The sequence below is a fragment of the Mustela erminea genome, chromosome 19, assembly GCF_009829155.1.
Source record: "Mustela erminea isolate mMusErm1 chromosome 19, mMusErm1.Pri, whole genome shotgun sequence".
In the NCBI taxonomy this organism is placed as follows: Eukaryota; Metazoa; Chordata; class Mammalia; order Carnivora; family Mustelidae; genus Mustela; species Mustela erminea.
In genome coordinates, this window is record NC_045632.1 from 34,399,410 (window position 1) to 34,419,936 (window position 20,527).

The following is a 20,527-nucleotide window of genomic DNA, read 5'->3' on the forward strand; positions in this document are numbered from 1 at the left end:
GATGGATGGGGTGGGGGTGGAGCTAGGTGGGAGCAGGGACCCTCTGGAGGCCCAGAGGCTATGCATGGGGGAGTCAGACAGCAGCCACAGGGAGGAAGTGGTTGGGGGTAAAGGCTCCACGCCACTCTCCTCAGCCACACTCTAGCTCTGGGCTGCCCCTTCAATGAACACAGATAAGCCTCTGAGGGGTGTTGGGAGGCTGCATCCCCAGCATGGGGGGTCCCCTGGGCCCTCAGGGGAAGGGTGTTTGGAACCCCAAGGAGATACACGTGCAAACACCTTTCCTGCAAGTTTGAAAGAGAAGGCTTTCTAACAGTCAGGTAAGGTTAAGGGTAAACGGGCCACAGAACCAAGGGCCACAAAGCCAAGAGCATCTGTTCTGGAGCCAGGTCCTGGGGCAGCATCTCGTGCCCTCCCCTCGCTGGCTGGGCAGTCCCTGGCAGGTAGTACCACCTTCCGGGGATTCAGTTTCCTTATTTGTTAAATGAGTATAACGGCACATGTCTCTTAAGGTTTGGGGGAGGATCACTGTGTTCCTTTGTGTCAAGAGCTTAGACTCGAGTCTTGCATTTTCCAAGAGCTTTAATCAATGTTAGCTGTGTTGCTGGAGCGGGTGAGCATACTGCTGGGGCGGGGGTGGGGTGGGTGGGAATAGTGATGGAGGACACTGTGGTGCTCAGTGAGCTGGTGGGATCCTGGTCTGGGCCTCCACTGCCCTTCCCAGGCCTCTAGCTTTCTTGGGGGAGGACACCTGGCCGTGTGTCCTGTGCACCTCTCAGCCAGGGGTCTGGGACCCGGAGGAGGAAGAAAGAAAGGGAGGGCTTGTGGCTGGCCTTGGGAATATTAGGGTGCTATACTCCAAAGACAGGCGCCCTGCCAGGCCCAGAGTAGCTGATCTGCAGCCCCAGCAGGATGCTAACTGGGCGGACCTTGTAGGCCTGGCCTTGGGCAGTGTGGGAAGGCAGATGGGGAAGGAACACTGCAGCCAGCCAGCTGAGGTCTGCCTGTGGTTTGAGAGGGAAGAGAGTCTGGCCAGGAGGAGGAGATGGCCAAGCACCTTCTTTGCTCCTGGCTGCCACCTGGGCCATAAGCCCTGGTCTTCCCTGGAAGCATCCAGAGGCCCAGCCCATGGAGAAAACAGATGAGGACAGGGATCAGAGAGGGGATGGGCTGGCCAAAAGTTCCCGGGGCCACTTGGCTGCTGTTAGTTCTGGACCCAGCACACCTAGCGCCTACCACCCCCGCTCTGGGCATCTGCATTCTCTGGGCAGGTGCTGACTGGTGTGTGTCCTGGTGCTCTGGAGCCCAGCCTCAGCGGCCTCCTGGGGAGATGGCTGTGGGGAGGCTTGGGGGGGGCAGGCCCCACACTGTGCCAGGGGCATGGGGCTGGCACCCGGTTTCCGGAACTTGCTCCTGAAAAACCCTGGTGCCTGAGTCCGAACCCAGCCTCAGCCAGATCTGGGACCCTTTCTGATCTCTCTTTTTAGGTTCCAAGTCCCTGTAATCCATTCTTGAATTCTAAGAGGCTTTGATTCTCGGCTTCTAAAAGCTCTGGCATGCTCATATTGCCTCTTTCTCTTTCTCTGCCCTTCCATCCCTCTCTCTCTCTCAATTCCAATCTTCTAAGTGTCCCAGCTGCTTGAGGAGAGGCTGAGGGCCCAGCTGGCTGTAGCTGACTTTAATGGAAGGGCCAGGCAGGGGACAGGGCTGGCAGTGCCCCTTTCCCCAAGAACTGCTGCAGCCCTCAGGAGGGAGGTGGGATGGGGCTGCACATACCCCAGGCTCCCCAGGGACCTCTCGCCTGGAAGTGTCAAGGATGATGATGAGTTGCCTGGGGGAACATCACAGTCTAAATGGCTCCCGAAGCCCATCTCCTGATAGCTAATGGCCTCTGAGGGAAAGGGAGTGGCTGGAGCCTGGGAGGGAGGGTGCTGACGGGTTTCTTATCTTGTGTGGCCAGCAAAGAGCTCGCTCCTCCTGTTGATAACAGGTGCCCATGCTAAAAAGGATGTGCCATCACAGTGGGCTGGGAAACTAAGCCCAACCAAGCTCTGTGGATTTTCTTTTTGCAGGACTTATCAGAGCCTTTGACATGCTAATACATAAGACCCAGCAGGGCCTGCATTATTTCTCTAACTTGGGAACTATTGCTTCTTGGAAAGTGCTTTGGCAAGTTAACCACATGGTAAGGATGAGGAGACAGTCCCAGAGAAGGGATAGGACTCTGGAGACCACCATGACAAAAAGCATGACTTTGATGTTGGGTGGCCTTGGGTTTGAGTTCTGGCTTGGCTACTTGCTGTGTGATCTTGGGCCTCACCTAACCTCTCTGGACTTTAATTTCATTTTCTTTAAACTTTAAATTTTCAATTGGGTCATAATAGCCTTTGTTCCCTGGACTCACGGTAAGGACTGAGTGGTAGTTTGTGCAAAGTGCTTTGTTCCACACCAGCACAAACTGAGCACTTGCTAAATGGATTTAGCACTTGCTAAATCCCCTTCCTTGGATTCCAGGGTCCTTCCCACTGTGCTGGACAGACCCTGCCCCTTCCCCCACCTCCCCACCGTGTGGGGTCTGGCCAGGCACTGTGGGCTGGAGTGCAGAGGCCGCCGGGGTGGGGTGTGAGGCTCAGGGCATCGGAAACATCCAAGGCTGACATCCCAGGGAGGAGGACCAGTGTGTGGAAAAGGCTTAGAGGCAGGAACACCCAAGCCCGGGCTCACGTAACTATACGTTGGCCTCTCTGAGATCCCTTAAGTGAATGTTCTGGTGCTAGATAAAGCAGGCTTCAGGGTGGGCGGCTCTGGATAAGACTCTTGGGGAGTCTTATCCAACAGACCCTTTCCTCCCATCCTAGGAGACAGCTCTCTGCTTCCCCCCTTCCTCAGTCTTCCCACTGGGTACACGGAGGGAGTCGTTGCCCATGGACTTGGCCAGACCAGAACCGCGGGGAGGTGGGGCCACGCGGGCAGGGAGGGCCCTCCAGCAGGTCGGGTGCAAGAATGTGAGACTCACCCCGGGCAGTGAGTGGGCACGGACTTGGCATCCGCCAGCCTCTGGGGGCAGACAGGCAGCTTGATTTTTATTCTCCTTTATTGTAGAAGAATTCCTGAAAACTGAAGTCACTCCACTTCCCCCAGCCAGCCCAGAACACCCTGCCGGCGGGGAAACTCTAGTCGAGGTGGACACCTAGCCTGAGCTTGGCCACCCCACTGGAGAATGGGAGCAGAGGGAGGAGAGGGAGTGGGCACTGCCGAGGGTGGGGGGGTGTGCTGGTCTAGGATGGGGCATGGCCCTGGGTCCCACCCAGGTCTGATGTGGGTCCCTCCATTGATTTGTTGGAGAGCTGGTGTTTCTAAGTAAGGTTTAGTTTTCTCAAGTAATTCAGAAAGTGCCAGCGGAGGGTCTTCTCAACCCCCTGCCCCACCCCCCACGGAGGAAGCACCTGCCATCGCAGTGCTCTGTTCTGTTCTAACTGCCTTCCCGGGCTGCCCTTTGAGGTCTGAGCAGCCCTCTGTTCCTCCCCCGCAGAGCTAACCTGCCCCCATTCCCAGCCTTCTTCTGCTTTCCCCTTGCTCCCCTGCAGACCCGTACATGCATGTGCGCACACACACCCACACTCACATGCGGGCTTACATTCTCATAGCTTTCCGCTCACCCACTCCTTTCCTTGTCTCTGTCCTGGGTCATGTCCTTCTTTCCTGAGCCCTCTGCCCCTGGGCTCAAGGAGGTAGCCTGCAGCTCCGTGTTGCCCCTGCCTCTGCTACTGGAGAGCAGCCAGAGATGGAGGCTGGAGCAGGACACCTGAGCTGGGTCCTCTCCCTTCTGTCCCACCCTCGAGGAAGACAAGATGAGGCTCACACCTGAGAACCCACTCCAGGGCTCCCTTTCCACCTCTTCTGTCTTTCGGGAAGCCCCTTCCAGGTTGCCGGCACCTGGCTAAGCACCAAGCGACCCATTGAGGGGCTTGCCGTGTCCTTGCCAGGGTGGAGAGGCACCCCCAGCCCAGGCCATGCGATTCAGCAGCTGAGGAATCTGGACCTGGGCCCCCTCATCTCTGATGTTCTCTGGAAAACAGGGCTACTGTTATCCCAGGCTTGGAACCCCGTGGTTCCAAGCCCTAGGAGGGTCCATCAATGGGATGCTTGTTAAAGCCAGACTCTAAGCCCCGCCCCAAACCTGCTGCCTCTGATCCTCAGGGTGCGGGGCTGGGGAATCTGCACTTTCGTGAGCTCCCTGGCTTGGTTCTGACCCACGGGCGAGTTTGGGCACCTCTGATATGAACTTCTAGAAGAGCAGTTGTGGTGGTGGGGCAGGTCTGGGCATCAGCCTACTAAGTATGTTGGAGAGGTGCCTGGTTGCAAAGGGTTAACTCCAAGCCGACCAGACCAGGTCCTGTCCACTCAACTTCCACCTCCGTCCTCAGAGGAAATGGGTTTTCCAGGAGCCTGGACTAGGCCAGTGGTGACTCGTGGCTCGACACGGATGGCAGAGGAAGTGACTCAGGCCTCTGTGGGGAGAAAGTGAGCCACAGGTCCCCTGCCCAGTGCCCCCTCCCCGACCATGAGGATGGGCAGGGCTGGGTCTGACGGGAACCAGAGCTCCTTCTCCTGGGCCCAGCCAGTACTGGGGGTGGGTGGGGAGGGTGGGCTTAGGCAAGCCCTGGCCACCCTCTGCTCTGCCTGTGTCCTGGGGACCTTGGGATGGTGGCCCTCATTGTGTTAAGCTGGGCTGGACCGTTCTGTTCCCTGTGTGTGTTTACGGAAGGCCTGAAGTCAAGGGCAGCTGTTCCAGCAGGGGAGGGGGGAGGGGAATCTCCCTTGGGGGACTTGGTCCTCAGACCCTCTCTCCCAGACTGGAGTTGTCGGCACCTGCCAGTGGTCTTGGCTGCCCCCTCATTCTTAGCTCCTTTTCTTTGAGGGACCTCCCAAAGTGGGGGGGGCATGCATGTCTAGGACCTCTGCCAGGGGTTCTCTAGGGCGAGATGCAGGTCTGTGTCTTGGCTCCTTCTGGGGTGATCTTGGATCGGCTAACCCTTCCCTAGCCTCAGTTTCCTCGACCATAAAATGGCAAAGCAGTGAGACCAGCCTCACAGAGTGGCTCTGGGGATTTCGCGTGATGCTTCTGCTGGGATCATTGGGGTGCTGCCGTTAGAGTCCCCCTCTCAACGGCTCCCTGGCCCTGGCCCAGTGCTGTGTGAGGTCTGATCTTGCCTGCGTGCCGATGATTGGTTTTAAGGGTCTTAGACAGCCGAGGCCTGTCCTGCTCTGATAGTCTGCGGCTCAGAGACAAGGGACACGATTCTGCCCTTGTAGTCTCTGTCGAGGTCCACGTATGGGCCCCTGGCTCCTCGTTCTGGGGTTCAGCCTCCAGAGCACAGGACCCCTCCCTCCTTGGCTGAGCCACGTGGGGGGTTCCCGGGGTGGTGCCCAGGGCATTCTGCAGCCCTTTTGGAGGTCCTGGGAGGGTGTGGTCCCCATCAGGGATGCTGACTGCATCTGAGTTGGCTGTGTGGGGGGATTGTGTGTATGGGGTTTGGGGGTGGCCTACCTTCCCTCCCCCCACCCCCAATCACAGGCAGGGGATGGAGGAAAGGAAGAGGGTGCCACCAGAGTGGGCAGGGTTCTCTGAGGTGTGAAATGGGCTGGGAAGGTGCCAAGCAGACTAGCCGGGCAGTGCCCTCCCCCTTCCCGGTAAGAGCTGGGATCTTCTCTTTGTCCCCGGCCCTGCTCTCCTGCCCCTCAGAGGGTTCTGAGCAGCGTCACATCAGGGCTGCAAGGATGGAGGTTTTCTGGGTGGGGTTCCAAGCTTCCCATTGCGCTCCCGGAAGGGAAGTTCATGCTCTAAGAATTTCCCGTCAAGGTGCTCTGGAGGCTGAGCTGGCTAGGACCACAAGGCAGGGGGCCTGGAGAGTGGGGAGGGGAGGGAGTAGGACCCTGTGACAGTCCTTGGGGGGTTGATGTAGGGGCAGGCATAAGCCGGTCAGAAAGTACGCAGAGATATTTCCTGACACCTAGGGCGCCGACTACATGCGTGGCCGTGTTCTAAGTCCTTTACAAGTATCACTTCAGGTACAGACGTGGCAAGTGAGGCCCAGAGAGGGTGAGGAACTAGCCCAAGGACACACAGCTAACAAGCAGGAGAAGCTGGAGTTGAACGCAGGCAGTCTGACTCCAGAGTCCAATCCATGGCTTAAGAGCCGGTTAAAGGAAGCCAGGCAGACCCTCCCCCTCAAATCCCAAGAATGCCCTTGGGGACAGAGTGATCCACCTTGGAGTGGCTGTTGAAACAGCCAGGGTAGAGTGGAGATGAGCCTGCAAGGGTCAGAGTCATGCAGTTGGTCGTCTGTGTTGGAATCCCCTTCGCGGGACTTCATGCAACCTCGCTTGTGCCCCTCCGGTGACTGGAAGTTCACTTCTTTGTCTCGGCCTTTTTGCTCTCAAAGCTCAATCCAGGAGGGTTGTTGCAAAAATGGTTGACTCTGCCCTGTCCAGGGCCCTTGTTTACCAACAGGGGTAGCTTACTTTGAAGGCCAGTGGGCCACAGAGGCACATGGAGTTTTGACCAGCTGCATCCGTGCTTGCGGTGTGATGTCAGGAAGCCATTGGTCCTCTCTGGGCCTTGAATCCAGATACCATAAAATGGAGAATTTGGACCAAGTCCCTAAGTGATCTATCAGCTACAAGTTCATAAGTGTAGAGCAATGGTTGCAGAGAGGGGGGCTGCCTGGAGGAGGTGACATTTGGATGAGGGATCAGAGGTAGCTAGCAGGGACTGGCAGGAGGGGTTGAAAAGAAGAGGGTCCAGGAGGGCTATGTCTCTGTCTCCAGAGGCTGGGTTTCCTCCTGTTGGTCTGAGGTGACAGGACGTGGTTACAAAAGGGACCAAAATGCTCAGAGAGGACAGAGTGAAACCTTGAAATCGCAACCTGGGTGACAGGGGCCGTTCCCTAAAACACTTTCAAAGCCTTCTTCTAAGGGGTCATGTGACGCCACAGAGGCAAGCTGATGAGTCAAGCTGACCAATGACTGAGGTGTGAAATGGGCTGGGAAGGTGCCAAGGACATGGACCTGGAAATTGGGCTTCCGTTATGCATGGTGGGACATAGGAGACTGGCTCAGCTTCAGGGGGTCAAGTTAGTTCAAGGAAGGAGACAATGAGCTCCTGCCTGGGTACCCCATCCCTTTAATGCAACCCTCCAATATTCTGTCCAAAAGCCACCTCTTCCTGGAAGCCCCCTTTGGCTTCCTCTAAGCAGAGACTGCTTGTGCAGTACCCAGGTCTCCAACTTCCCTTTACCAGGCTTGTGGCAAATGATGGCACATATTGCCACAGCCACACACAGTTCCCTGTGAACTGAAGAAGGCTGCATGGGTGTCGGCGCCTCATTCAGCCATGGGGCCAGCTGGCCGTGGCCCATTCTCTCCAAGGGGCAGGCATGCAGTTGACTACCAGGCACCACAGTCCTGACCAGGCTGGGAAAGCCTGGCCTCTGGAATAATCTTGGGCAGGTCATTTAACCCCTTGGGCTTCCGATTCCCTGTTTGGGAAAGGCTCTAACGGGAGGGCCAACTTCACAGGGTTGAAGTGACAACGAATAAGGTACAGGGGTGTGGTGGGAGAGCACAGGCTAGCCGACTGGTGTTCAGCTAATGGAAGCCATGGGGAGTGGGCCAGAAGTGCCCACTCTATGCCGAGTGGAACTGGGAAGGGGAAACCAAACCTCCCCCCACTTCCGCCACACAGACAGTGTCTCCCTATCAGATTGGAACACACCTCTGCCTTTTTCCAGCTGTGGTTGGGGGGAGGAGTTGGGGGCAGCTGGGAACTGGCTCTCCCTGGTGGTCAGGACAGGAAGCACCCTTCTCCACTGTTCCCTGCAGGGGGCGCTGTGGGAGCGCTGATCGTTCATTTCATTCCCGGGTCCAACTGCTTAGCCTTTGTCCAGCAACCCCCATGCACTAAGCCCTGTCCGAGAGATGCACCAGGAGCTTTCTCATTAGCTGAGGAGGAATGAACCATCCTGCACTGCCTGGGGGACAGAGGCGGCCCTGGTCAGTGGTGGGACGCAGGAGGCCAGGACTGACTATAGAGGGAGTTGGGGAAGGCTTCCCGAAGGAGGTGTTCTCGGAGCTGGGTCTTGGGGATGATGACGGTGAGGCTCCTGGAGGGGAACCCGAAGAGCCACCCTTTTCCTGGAGGGGCAAGATGGTGAGGGAGGTTCCAGCTGTTGCTGTGGAGCCTTGCCCACCAGATTCTAGCCAAGATGACCCCAGCACTGCTGGGTCTAGAGGCAAGTACTATTATTTGTCCTATTTTCTGTGATTTGCACTGGGTCATGCAGCATGTGTGAGAAGGAGCCAGGACTTGAACTCGGCTGGGCTCCAGATGGCCGCTGCCCCTTGATGATCAGCTTCTGGCAGCTCTGGGGAGACCCCTGGGCTTTTTCCACACTTGCATCCTTACCTTACATCCCACACCAGAGATACACTGGCCTCCCCCTCTGCAGGGCTGGCCCAACCACCTTGCAGATCTGGCCCTGGCTAACACTTCTGGCCTCTTTCAGGTGCTGACTTCTCAGGGTGACCTTGGGGAGGAAGATGGCCTCCCAAGTGCTGCAGCAGACGGTGCTGTTCTCGCTAGGTCTGCTCTTCCTGGTTCAAGGTAGGCGATCTCAGGGATGCCCTGGGACTGTTGTGACTTACATTACAGCACCCCCATCTGTAGGACAGCTGCCAGCATATCCACTAATCCCTTTGGGCAGGCACAGGACTTTAGAGTATGGTATCTTGCAGAAAAAAGCATCCCTTCTTTATGGGGATGCAGCCCCACAGTGCACAGTTTGGGGTTGGGAGCATGGACTGGGTTTTGGCCTCACTCAGCTCTACAGCCAGAGCATCCTTGTGCAGTGCACAGCCTGCATGACAGTCTATGGCAGACATGGCCTCATGAAGTACTTTATTGCTATTGAAATGTTTTTTGCCTTTGAAATTATTATTAATTTTTAGTTCTTGTCATAATTCAAAGCCGGTAATCTGTGAGTAGGGCACATTCACATTTTTGCAGATCTTTGAGGTATAGACCCTTGGAATGTGCTAGATCTCAAGTGCCGGGATCCAGTATTCTGGGCCGAAGGCCCAAACCCCTCTCCTGCCTCCTGGCTGCTCACTGCCCCAGAGTCCCATCTGTAGTCTTTATCTCCTCAGGTACCCGTGGTGGGGGCCCCCGTGAAGACTTCCGTTTCTGTGGCCAGAGGAACCAGACACAGAAGAGCAGCCTCCATTATAAGCAGACGTCAGAGCTGCACATCTCCATCAAGAACTCAGAGGGAGCCCTCACAATCCACGCTCCCTTCCCGGCGGTGCTCCCGGCCTCCCAGCTCTTCCCTGAGCCCAGGGGCCTCTACCACTTCTGCCTGTACTGGAACCACCACGCGGGGACTCTGCAACTCCACTATGGCAAGAGCAACTTCTTGCTGAGTAACCAAGCCTCTGGACTCCTGTGCTTCCGGCACAACAAGGAGAGCCTGGGTCCAGGCCCCCCACTGCTTGCCACCTCTGTCACCTCCTGGTGGAGCCCCCGGAACACCAGTCTGCCCAGTGCTGCCGGCTTCACCTTCTCCTTCCACAGTAAGGCAACTTCCGGGCAGGAGCAACTTGGACAAAGGCCGGGAGGCCGGGCAGTGACCTGGGTCTGCGTGACAGGTCACGACCTTGGGCTTTGTTCCCAGGCGGTGGGGAGCCACTGAAGGTATCTGAGATGGGAGGCTTGTGATCCAAGGTGTGCATCAGGAAGGTGTGTGGAAAGGTAGAGGTGAAGGCAGAGGGGCCAAGTCCCATCCAGAAGCTGCAGGGGAGGTCCAGGTGAAGGCAGATGAGGCCTGCCCAGGATGGGAGCAGAAAGTGTGGAAAGATGGGACTGGGCGTCAGAAGCCAGAGGCCCCCTGAAGCCCCTGACCCTCACAGCCCTCCCGGGGTAGGCCCTCCCAGCTCCAGATGTGTAGACAGAAAGGCACCTTGGCAGGTGTGTCCCGGCCGGCCTTGCCGGGGCTAGAGTTGCTGGAGGGTCCCGTGTGGCACAGAGCCTTTATCTGGCCGGCTTCTGGGTGACCTTGGGGGGTTCACCCTTGTCTTGGAGGCTCAGTTTCAGCCTCTGTAAAACTGGGGAGAGAGGCCTTCACAGTCACCAGAGGGTTAAATGGGAGTAGGACGGGTGTGGCCCGCATCTGGCTCCTGGTTAACAGCCTCTGTCTGTCCCCTGTTCCAGATCCTCCCCAGAAAGCTTCCCACAATGCCTCGGTGGACATGTGTGAGCTGAAAAAGGACCTCGAGCAGCTCAGCCAGCTTCTGAGGCACCCTGGAAAGATCTCGAGGAGGCCCTCGTCCACCCCTGCCAGCCAGTAAGTGGGGCCCCCCCAGACCCGAACGTGGACAGGGAGGCGCAATGGAGACCTCCTGGGGCCGGAATGTTCCCTCGTCTTTCCACCTCCTGGGGAGGAATCAAAATGCAGCCCCGCAGGACAAACCCCTACCTTTGTAAAAACAAATATCACCATCCCCAGACAGCCACCCAAGCCCTCTTCCCCACCAAAAAAGGAGAACGGATGGGCCCATTTGAGAGCTTGACAGACTGAGGCCCGAAGATGGGTAGGGCTGCTCCATGGCCACAGAGCGGGTCATGGCCACAGAGCGGGTCATTCTAGGCACAGTTGGGCCTGGAACCTGGTGCTCGAGATCACCCCCCTTTCCTGTTTGCTCTGTCATTTCAACTTCCTCTCACCCTGCCTCCCACTCACCCCCAGGCCTTCTCTGTCCCAAGCCAGCACTGTCCTAGGGCTGTTTTCTCTCCTGTTCGCTCCCTGCTGTCCCCTGACCCTCCTTCCCCTGTCTCAGTCTGTCTCTTTTCCTGTGTCTCCGCCGAGATTCCCCGTCTCTCTCCATCTCCCTGCCCGCCAGGATCAGCCTCCCCGCCCCTTCTTCCCCTGCCAGGAGGCTGCAGAGCCTGGAGTCGAAGCTGACCTCTGTGAAGTTCCCCGGGGACACGCTGTCCTTCGAGGAGGATCTGGTCAACGCCACAGTGTGGAAGCTGCACCCCACCGCCAGCCTCGAGGGCCTGCACATCCACTCCAGGCGCGAGGTCAGGGGTCAGGGGCCAGGCTGGCCGGGGCTGGAAGCAGACACGGAAGCATGAACACACCCCTCCCCAGGGGCCTCTGGGAGCCAGATCTGTGCTGACAAGGAAGGTCTCGGGCCCAGGGAATACCCTGGGAGCGGCTGTCCCGCAGCACAGGACCCTTCCTAGCAGAGTGGTGGGGATGGGGTGGGGTGGGGTGAACAGCATCAGAGGCTCTCACGGTACCCCCCCATGTGAACAGAAGACCCCCAAACACCTGTGTGTGCATGTCAGTTTTGAGACTGCCCCTCGAGTGGGCCTGTTAGTCAGGAGCCACCACGCTGCCCCCATCCTCCCCACCCCGGGTAGCCCAGATGGCACAGCAGTCTCCCGGGCCTGTTTGCCCCCGGAATCCTGGGCTCTACCCACCAGGCTTCCCAGCCAGCACTGGAGCCAAGAAAAGGAGGGCTTCCAGGAGGAGGCAGGCTTCGAGATGGCAGTGCCCGGGGAAGGTGCTGGGGGCGGGGGTGGGTGGAGGCCTCGGAGCCCACCTCTAGCTGAGCGCCATGGGGATTCTGGTCTGCAGGAGGGACAGAGCGAGATCCAAGAGTACTCTGTGCTACTGCCCGGCACGCTCTTCCAGAAGACCAAAGGCCGGAGAGGGGAGGCCGAAAAGAGACTCCTCCTGGTAGACTTCAGCAGTCAAGCTCTGTTCCAGGTGGGGATCCCCAGGGAAAGCAGTTTCTGTCTGATGGGGAGGTAGAAGGCAGGCATAGAGCCAAGCCCCCTCATCCAGAAGTCAGAGCCTTTCCTTGTAAGGTCAGAAATGGAACTGTGACGTGCGAATCTCCCCAGGAGAATGCTAAATTATGTTGTTTTCGCTACAGTGTAAATGACTACATGTGCAAGAATTGTTGCCAGAGGGAGACTCAGCATCTCTGAGCAATGTGTGGGGGAGAGACAGGAGTCTAGAGAAACAAGGGGACGTCTGGGCCTTCTCAGCCTTGAGCCCTCACACCCTTCTCCTCCCCCATCTCTTGTATCCAGGACAAGAATTCCAGTCAAGTGTTGGGTGAGAAGGTCTTGGGTATTGTCGTGCAGAACACCAAAGTAGCCAACCTCTCGGAGCCTGTGGTGCTCACCTTCCAGCACCAGCCACAGCCGGTGAGTGCAGGCAAACCCACCAAGGAGACGAGGGCCCCTGCTTGTCTTTTCTGCCCTGCTTTCTGAGCCTCTCGTCTTTAACAAAATGATCAGCTGGCTGAGGACCTCAGCCGGTCAGGTCCACACACAGGGTGGTGGCCTGACACTGACTTCCTCTATTTGACCCAGAAAGGAGCAGGCTGTAATGGGGTCCACTCTCCTTTCTTGTCCCTACAGAAAAACGTGACTCTCCAGTGCGTATTCTGGGTGGAAGACCCAACGTGTGAGTGTGGAGGGTTCTCTGAGCTGGGTGGATATCTGGAGGAGAAAGGGGGTCCTGGAGAGTGAGGGAGATGGGGTTAATCAGGGAGGGCTTCCTGGAGAATGTGGGCTTTGAAGAAGGAATGATGGCAGACTAGATATTTGCCAAGGGAAGCAACGGCTCAGAAGAGTGGCACAATTACGCATTTTGGGGGGGGTCCAGTGGGGTCCTGAGGGACTGGCCTTGATCAGAGCATCACGGAACCCTTCCTCAGTGAGCGGCCTGGGGAGCTGGAGTGATGCTGGGTGTGAGACCAACCGGAGAGAGACGCAGACATCCTGCCACTGCAACCACCTGACGTACTTTGCGGTGCTGATGGTGAGTGGTCCCCTTCCTGCCTCGCAGCCATACCTTGGGTTGGCTTTGCCAGCCACCTTCCACAGATATGCCATTTGTTCTCCACACCAACCTCCAAGGCGTCTCCTGTTGCTGTCCTATTTTATAGATGGGGAAACCAGGGCTCAGAGAGCTTAAGCAATTTACCTAAGGTCACACAGCTAGCAAGCAAGAGAGCTGGTCACTAAAGACTTTGTTGCTTTTTATTCCTAAATCTGGGTGCATGATAATAATGCAGATTCCTGGCCCTAACCTAGAATTGTGATTCCACAGGCTGAGGGAAGGGCACAAGTATGTTTCCGAAGAGCCCTCGAGGGGATACTGAGGCCCATTGTGGAAAGCCTCCCAACGGACTTCAGTGTCCCCAAGATCACAGAAGCTTTGTGTCCTAGATTCAGTCTCCCAGAATCTTGGGACCCAGCTTCTGAGGATCAACGTGGTCTTCCAAACCTCCTGGGTGTGGGATGCTCACGCCGGTGTTGAGTTCTAGAAAAAAAATGAGTGTCAGGCTGGAAAAGGGATTCTCTAGTGGAGAGTCCTTTTTTTTTTTTTTTTTTTTTAAAGATTTTATTTATTTATTTGAGAGGGAGAGAGTGAGAGAGTATGGGTGGAGAGAAGAGGAGAGGGAGAGGGAGAAGCCAGCTCCTCGCTGGGAGCTGGGAGCCAGAGCCGCATATGGGACTTACTCCCAGGACCCTGACATCATGACCTGAGCTGAAGGCAGACTCTTACCCGACTGAGCCACCCGGGCGCCCTCTAGTGGAGGGTTCTTGACTGTGCTGGGTGGGGGGACCCTTTTGAGGAGTCAGTGAGAACTGTAGACCCCCTCCCCTTCCAAAGAATGCACTCACGGACCAGCCTCTGCTCAGCTCTGGGTGGTGGTGGTTCACAGATGCTCCAGGCACCCCCGGAAGGCTCAGGTTGGCCTTCACCTAGGGCAATCCCTCAGTGTCAAGCTGGGGACACTGAAGCCAGCCCCTGCCTGTCTTGTGGACCCAGGTCGCCTCTGTGGAGGTAGATGCCGTACACAAACACTACCTGACCCTCGTCTCCTACGTGGGCTGCGTCATCTCCGCTCTGGCCTGCGTCCTCACCATTGCTGCCTACCTCTGCTCCAGGTAGGGCCTGGAGGAGGGGTGGGGGAAAGGCGGGGGTAGGGAGAACCTTCATTCTGGGCCCCTGGGTCGGGACCCCACAACCATGGAGACCCACCCTGGAGATCGGCTTGACTCACCCCAAAATGTGTGTGTGGTTGCAGGAAGGAGCCCTGGGAACTAAAGTCAGCCGACCCCTGGGGGCTGTGCCTCCTCAGATCCGTGGTGTTCGGATGACATGATACTTAAAAACTTTATTATCTGCCAACACTGAACACAGGAAGAGGTGACATAAAAATCTAGATTTCTGCCTTGGAAGAATCAGATGTATCACCCCTGGGGGCCCATAATAATAGGATGTTGACAATTATAGTCATGGTTAACACCTTCTTGGAGCTTCCCACATGCTGCCCACTGTTCTAAGTGCTTTACATGCATGAAATCGGTTCAGTCCTCACAAGGGCCCTGTGAAAGAGCGCTCAGAGAGGGGAAGGGACTTGCCTGAGGCCACACAGCAAGGAAGGGGCAGAGGCAGGCGTACATGCGGTGTCTGATTTAAGGCCTGGCCCCTGCGAGCATTCAAGTTTGACAAAGCCTACCCTGTCCCCCCCATGGAAGATTCTGTCACTCCATTTCTGTCATTTGGGTGTCTTGAGGAAGAAGGTGCCCGCGGGAAGGCTTTGGTGGAGGAAGGAGTGCCTTCACCTCTCCTCACACCGGTTGCATGGACGGGTCTGGATGGTCAGCGCTGAGCTTGGCTGAAGTGGAGGTCCACCTGCAGCGTGGGCCTGGGTCCGTTTGCATGCGGGGGGGGGCGCTCTAAATTCTGTGGGTGCGAGCACCTAGAGCGTGCTCACATGCTTGCACGTGCGAGGAAGGGGGGATGGAGTCCTGTGCTTGCGGGCACCTAAGTGACTGTGTTATGTGAGCCTGCAGCTGTGCACATGGTGGGGCTGGAGTGGTGACAGGGGACACCTGGCAGGCTCAGGGGAGGCCAGAGGGCAGTGGCCGAGCCCTCCAGCCCTAACCATGGATCACAAAAGTGCCCAAGTTCAGGGCCAGGGAACCTTAGGGACTGAGGCTTTACCCAATGAGGGGGGCTGTCCTCCCACTTCATAAACTTAATAGATGAGTGAACTGTGGGGGGAGGGAGCAGCCCAAGGCAGTAGCTGGTGGCAGGGGTGGATGGGCGTGGCTATCCTGTCATGCCTTCTGGCACAGATGGTGGGTGGTGCTGGGCAGTGCACAGGTGGGGTCCCAGGGAGGAAATGCCAGCCTTGCCTCCCTGGATCGGGTAGAGTCCTGAGGTGGGAGGGGTGCTGGGATGTGCTCACAGACTTGCAAACCTGCAGACAGACAGACATACTGTCCTCCCTTCCCCCCACAGTCGGCTGACAGACACAGTCGGCTCACAGACACGTGACTATGCAGACAGACAGGAGGACAGGTGGCATGGATTCTCCAAAAACAGCAACAAATCCAGTCTTTTCCCTCCAACTCTGGGAGCATCTGGTTGACTATAGTGGCTGGATTTGTCCTGCTTGCTCTCTCTGTGGCTAAATCTGTTGTTCAATGTTCTCATGGGGCCCTAGCCTGTGAGTGCTGGGCACACAGTAGGTGCACAGGGATGACCTGGCTGCAGCCATAGGGATGGGATAGAGAGTGTGTGTGTGTGTATGTGTGTACCCTGGGAAGACTGCCTGGAGGAGGAGTCCAGCCACCACCTTTCCAAACTGGACACCAGGGTGACCCCACCCCCTCTCGTGTGTAGGAGGAAGCCTCGAGATTACACCATCAAAGTGCACATGAACCTGCTGTTGGCTGTCTTCCTGCTGGACGTGAGCTTCCTGCTGAGCGAACCAGTGGCCCTGACGGGCTCCGAGGCTGGCTGCCGTGCCAGTGCCATCTTCCTGCACTTCTCTCTCCTCGCCTGCCTCTGCTGGATGGGCCTTGAGGGCTATAACCTCTACCGACTGGTGGTCGAGGTTTTTGGTACCTATGTCCCTGGCTACCTGCTCAAGCTGAGCATCATGGGCTGGGGTAAGTTGGTAGAGGGCGCTGTTGGGCCCTCAGACCTGACTCTCCTACTTGGTAAAACGCAGGCACCTGGTTCCACTTCTCTGCTTACCTCTCTGATTGTTCCCTTTACCCACCCATTCTCAGTTGTTCTTGACTTTGGCTAGGTTAAGGTTCCCTTAAGGAAGATAAAGTGGGGAGCACTGCCCCAAGAAACACATATTCTCCACATGGCTCACTCTTCTTAAAGGGGGTTTGTAGACAGAGATATTGCGTATGGATGTGCAGGTTGTGCACTGCTCAGAGGCACCCAGTTGGGGGAGGAGTGGGCTGTCATCCAGTCCTCCATTCACCAAATTCACCGAGGCTGGTGGTGGCTCTGTCTGTGGATCCTCTTAAGCTTATATAGCAGATTCCGCATAGCTTTGGCATTTGTTCTTGGCCAAGACCACCCAATTTACCCATGGCCAAGACCTCTCAGTCAGATTTGGAGGCCCAGGGGGCACACCACAAGTCCTTCTGGATGTTGCACCGGCCCTCCAAACTCCCCATGTCCCTCACCCAACTTGCTGCTCCTCTGTGTTTCTCATCTGGCCCTTTCTTGGCTCCCTCCATTGTTTTACATAAAATTCCTTCAGAGTTAGCTCTGTGTCAAGACCCCAGTGTTTGGTGGTGGGTGACGCTTTCTGGAGAGCTCTCCAGCTCCAGCCCATGGACAAGGTCAAGGCCCAGTGCAGACTCTGGAAGTCCCCCCTTCAGCTGTCCCCCACCTTCCCAGTCTGTGCCTCCCATCTCCCCTTCTGACATCCTGCCCCTCGGCAGGGAAAGGCAGGCCCTTTCTCCCACGGCCCCCTGGGATGGTGGAAGGGGGAAGTTCAGGGGAGATAGGGCTCCCTATGGGAAGCCCAAACTGGAGTGGGGGAAGGGAAGGGTCTGATCACAGAGGACCCACCCCAGATGGAGCGGAGCATAAGCCCGGAGTCTTGCCGGAGGGCAGGGGAGGGGGCATGCCACAGAGGGTGGGAGCCTGAGCTCCATGCTTTGCGGCCTGCAGGCTTCCCCGTCTTCCTGGTGATGTTGGTGGCTCTTGTGGATGTGAACAACTACGGCCCCATCATCTTGGCTGTCCAGAGGACCCCAGAGAGTGTCATCTACCCTTCCATGTGAGTGGCTGAGTGTGGCAGGGCTGGAACATGGGCCTTGTGGTTCAGGGGCCAGAGAGCAGCCTGGGCTGAGGCCACGTGGATCGGGGGGTTTCCTGGGCCCTGGGGCTGCTGGAGGTGCCAGCCTGGCAGTGGCTGGGGGGTCAGGGAGGGTGAGCACAGGCCCAGATTTGCCCATCTCTCGCTGGTGACCTTGAGTCGCACCTGGGTTTCTTGGCATGAGTGGGAATAGGCTGGAGAGGACGAAGAAACAGGGGAGAGCTGGAAAGTAATGTCCCCCCAGGAGTCCGCGGTGTCTCCGGGCACTCGGGCTCACTGAGGCACCAGCCCCACCACTGTGCGCTGAACCCTTGCCCCCAGGTGCTGGATCCGGGACTCACTGGTCAACCATGTCACCAACCTGGGCCTCTTCAGCCTGGTGTTCCTGTTCAACACGGCCATGCTGGGCACCATGGTGGTGCAGATCCTGCGGCTGCGCCCGCACGCCCAGAAGTGGCCCCACGTGCTGACGCTGCTGGGTCTCAGCCTGGTCCTCGGTCTGCCCTGGGCCTTGGTCTTCTTCTCTTTCGCTTCGGGCACCTTCCAGCTTGTTGTCCTCTACTTCTTCAGCATCGTCACCTCCTTCCAAGGTAGGCATGGAGAAGACCCCACCCCTTGGCCCCCAGGCCCGGGCCCCACACGTGGGGCACAGGGCAGGGAGGATATGGACTCAAATCGAAGGCTTCCCTTCTCTAGGCCTTGGTCTTCCCAGCTGTTAAGTGCCCCCTGCCCCGGCCATAGATGACAAGTATTTATTGAGTACCTGCTCTGTGTCGGCCCTGTGTTAAGCCTTGGGGCTAACATTGTGAACTGGTTGGGTGAGGGCCTTCCTTCCATGGAGCTCATCTCCTGTGGGAAAGACCGGGGTGACAAGCAAGCACGCAGCCCCTCTGAGAGGAGGGTAGTTCGAGTGAAGATGTGAAGAAAAATCTGGGCTGGGCTGAGGCCTCTGTGGGAGACATTTGAAAATAACAGAAGGGCCCAGCCAGGGAAAGACCAAGGGCCATGTGACTCCATGTGTGATCCTAGCCCGTGGGCCTTAGCATCATGGGGAGCTTGCTAGAAGTATAGGCTCTGATCGCCCCAGACTTGCTGAATCAGATCTGCATTGTAACAGATACTTGGGGATGCATGTGTGTGGCACAGGCTGAGGGGGTCTGGTCTAAGGAAGGAGTGTGCCAGGCAGAGGGAGGAGCAAGTGCAAAGGTCCTGAGGTTAGCGCTAGGCTGTTGGATGGAAGAACGGTGAGGGGCAGTGAGGCTGAAGGATATTTGGAGGGGCAGAGGGGAGTGGAGTAGAGGGCTGGATCATGAGGGCCGGGGTTTAATGCCAGCAGGGTTCTTCTACCTGCACCCCTCTCCACACCCCCACCACCCAAGGACAGACAGACAGATACACACAGACACACATTCCCCTCTGTTCCGTCCTAGAGGTACTTAAACAGATAGTCTGGAGTCTGAATACCAAGGTTTAACTCTTGGTTCCACCAAGGCCTGTTACCTCCCTGGGCCTCAGTTTCCTTGTTTGTGAAACAGAATAGTAATGACTAGGCCTGACCTCATGAGAACTTGAGAGAATAAAATGAGTTGGGGCTCAGGCCATTGCACAGTGTCTGGTGCATGGTGGGGTCCCCTCCCAGTCACAGGGATGCTGGTAGCCTGGGTAGGGAAGAGGGGAAGGGGCAGGACCACCCCCCGCCCACTGAACCCTGTATCCCATCACTGCCTGCAGGTTTCTTCATCTTCCTCTGGTACTGGGCTATGCGGCTGCAGGCCCGGGGCGGGCCCTCCCCGCTGAAGAACAGCTCAGACAGCGCCAGGCTCCCCATCAGCTCGGGCAGCACCTCGTCCAGCCGTATCTAGGCCGCCGCCACCTGCCGGGAGCTGTGTGAGGAAACAGAGATGCGGCCTCGCCTCACCCCTGCCTGCCACCCCCACAGCCAGGCCTGACACCTGGGGCAGCCAGAGACTCCGGGAGAAGGCCCAAGCTCCTCCGGGGGGAGGGGGCTTTTGCCCTCGGCAGCCAGACTCCCAGGCGGGCCTTCCGGATTGGCCTGCGGACTGCTCGGTGCCCCAGTCCAGCTCACAGGGGCTCAGGAGAGGGACTGTAACCTTACTGTCCTCACTGGGGGCCGCAGGCCCAGCTGAACTCACCACCACTGGGCCCAGCCCTCATGGCTGCCGGTGGGAGCCCACAGGCCCCAAGGCCGAGTCCTGGTCCTGTGAGGCCTGGCAGCATCCTGGGCCCCGGGCCCTAGCCGCTCTGTCTCTGGCGATCTCCACAAGGACACCCTGTGCTCCTGTCATTTTAGCCTGAGAGTGGTACTCAGGGCGCATGGGGTTGGGGCAGAGCTTTGAGCCAGATCCCTAGAGGAGGGGAGCCCCTCCTGGAGCATAGCAGAAGCTCCTCTACCTCGGAGCCCAGGGCCTTCCGTCAGCCTCCCCAGCCCTTGCTCTCCAGCCCCCTACTCAGTCCTGGGCAGGGTCCCAATTCCAGGGCTGGATTTTGGGTTGTGGCTCCCAAGAGCGGCTGGGTGCCTGCCAGTAACCTTTCTTTACTGGACGGGACTTTGCCCGCCCTTGACTCAGGCTTAGTGTAGACATTCTGGGCTAGGCTAGGTCTATTTGTCCCTCTGGGCCTTTCTGTAAGCTGCATTGCCCTTGGTCACCACTGCCAAGCCCACCCCTCAAACGGACCCCCAGCTTCTTTCAAAGCCCTCTTGTGGCAAGAACTGTGGAGCGTAGCAGTGCAAATTTGTCTCTGCCCCAGTACTGGGAAGAAGGAGGCGGGCATCCCCTGGTGGCCCTGGCGGAGAGCCCAACGAGCTCTTAAAAGGTTGGAACTACGAGGGGAGCCACCATTCCTTGCTGGGGATCCAGGAAGACTTCCTGTAGGAGGCAACATTTGATCTGGATCTCAGCCTTAAGGATGGGGGAGGACTTTCTTTTTAAGCACTATCTCATTTGTCTTTTGAATTGAAAGAAGTAGATGTTCATTGTAGAGAATTTGGAAACTGTAGAAGAGCACACAGAAAAAGAAATAAAAATCAGCTTGTTGTTATCACCTAATAAACAAGTGTAATAAACATTTGGAGCACTTTCTTCTGTGCTTCTATCAAGAGTCACTGACAAAAACAGGCCAATCAGGAAGTAGCAGGGAGGACCTCAGGCTGGGGTCCCCCTTCTCAGGACATCAGGTGCTGGACAGACCATTGATTGTTCTCACTGTGCACTTCACTGGGCTGTAAGGCCTTGGAGAGCTGGACCACTGTTCTCAGAAGGACCCAACCAGGTTTGCGTGC

The 20,527-nt window shown here is 57.3% G+C and overlaps 1 protein-coding gene across 5 annotated transcripts in view; it reads left to right on the forward strand.

The window, feature by feature from the left end:
* Nucleotides 1-20,313, forward strand: part of ADGRG1 (adhesion G protein-coupled receptor G1) — a 37,920-nt gene extending 17,607 nt beyond the window's left edge. For 4 of the 5 annotated variants that reach the window (XM_032326189.1, XM_032326192.1, XM_032326191.1 and 1 more), the window contains 13 exons: nucleotides 8,568-8,665; nucleotides 9,208-9,630; nucleotides 10,268-10,400; nucleotides 10,990-11,137; nucleotides 11,700-11,831; nucleotides 12,161-12,277; nucleotides 12,494-12,539; nucleotides 12,793-12,896; nucleotides 13,914-14,032; nucleotides 15,780-16,048; nucleotides 17,079-17,187; nucleotides 17,548-17,816; nucleotides 18,958-20,313. In XM_032326189.1, the coding sequence (XP_032182080.1) occupies nucleotides 8,602-8,665; nucleotides 9,208-9,630; nucleotides 10,268-10,400; nucleotides 10,990-11,137; nucleotides 11,700-11,831; nucleotides 12,161-12,277; nucleotides 12,494-12,539; nucleotides 12,793-12,896; nucleotides 13,914-14,032; nucleotides 15,780-16,048; nucleotides 17,079-17,187; nucleotides 17,548-17,816; nucleotides 18,958-19,088 (2,064 nt within the window). In that variant the 5' untranslated portion in view covers nucleotides 8,568-8,601 and the 3' untranslated portion in view covers nucleotides 19,089-20,313. Of the gene's footprint in view, nucleotides 1-101; nucleotides 321-8,567; nucleotides 8,666-9,207; nucleotides 9,631-10,267; nucleotides 10,401-10,989; nucleotides 11,138-11,699; nucleotides 11,832-12,160; nucleotides 12,278-12,493; nucleotides 12,540-12,792; nucleotides 12,897-13,913; nucleotides 14,033-15,779; nucleotides 16,049-17,078; nucleotides 17,188-17,547; nucleotides 17,817-18,957 lie in introns of those variants that run through there. The other variant, XM_032326193.1, reaches the window with a different exon arrangement.
* Nucleotides 20,314-20,527: the final 214 nt, after the last annotated feature.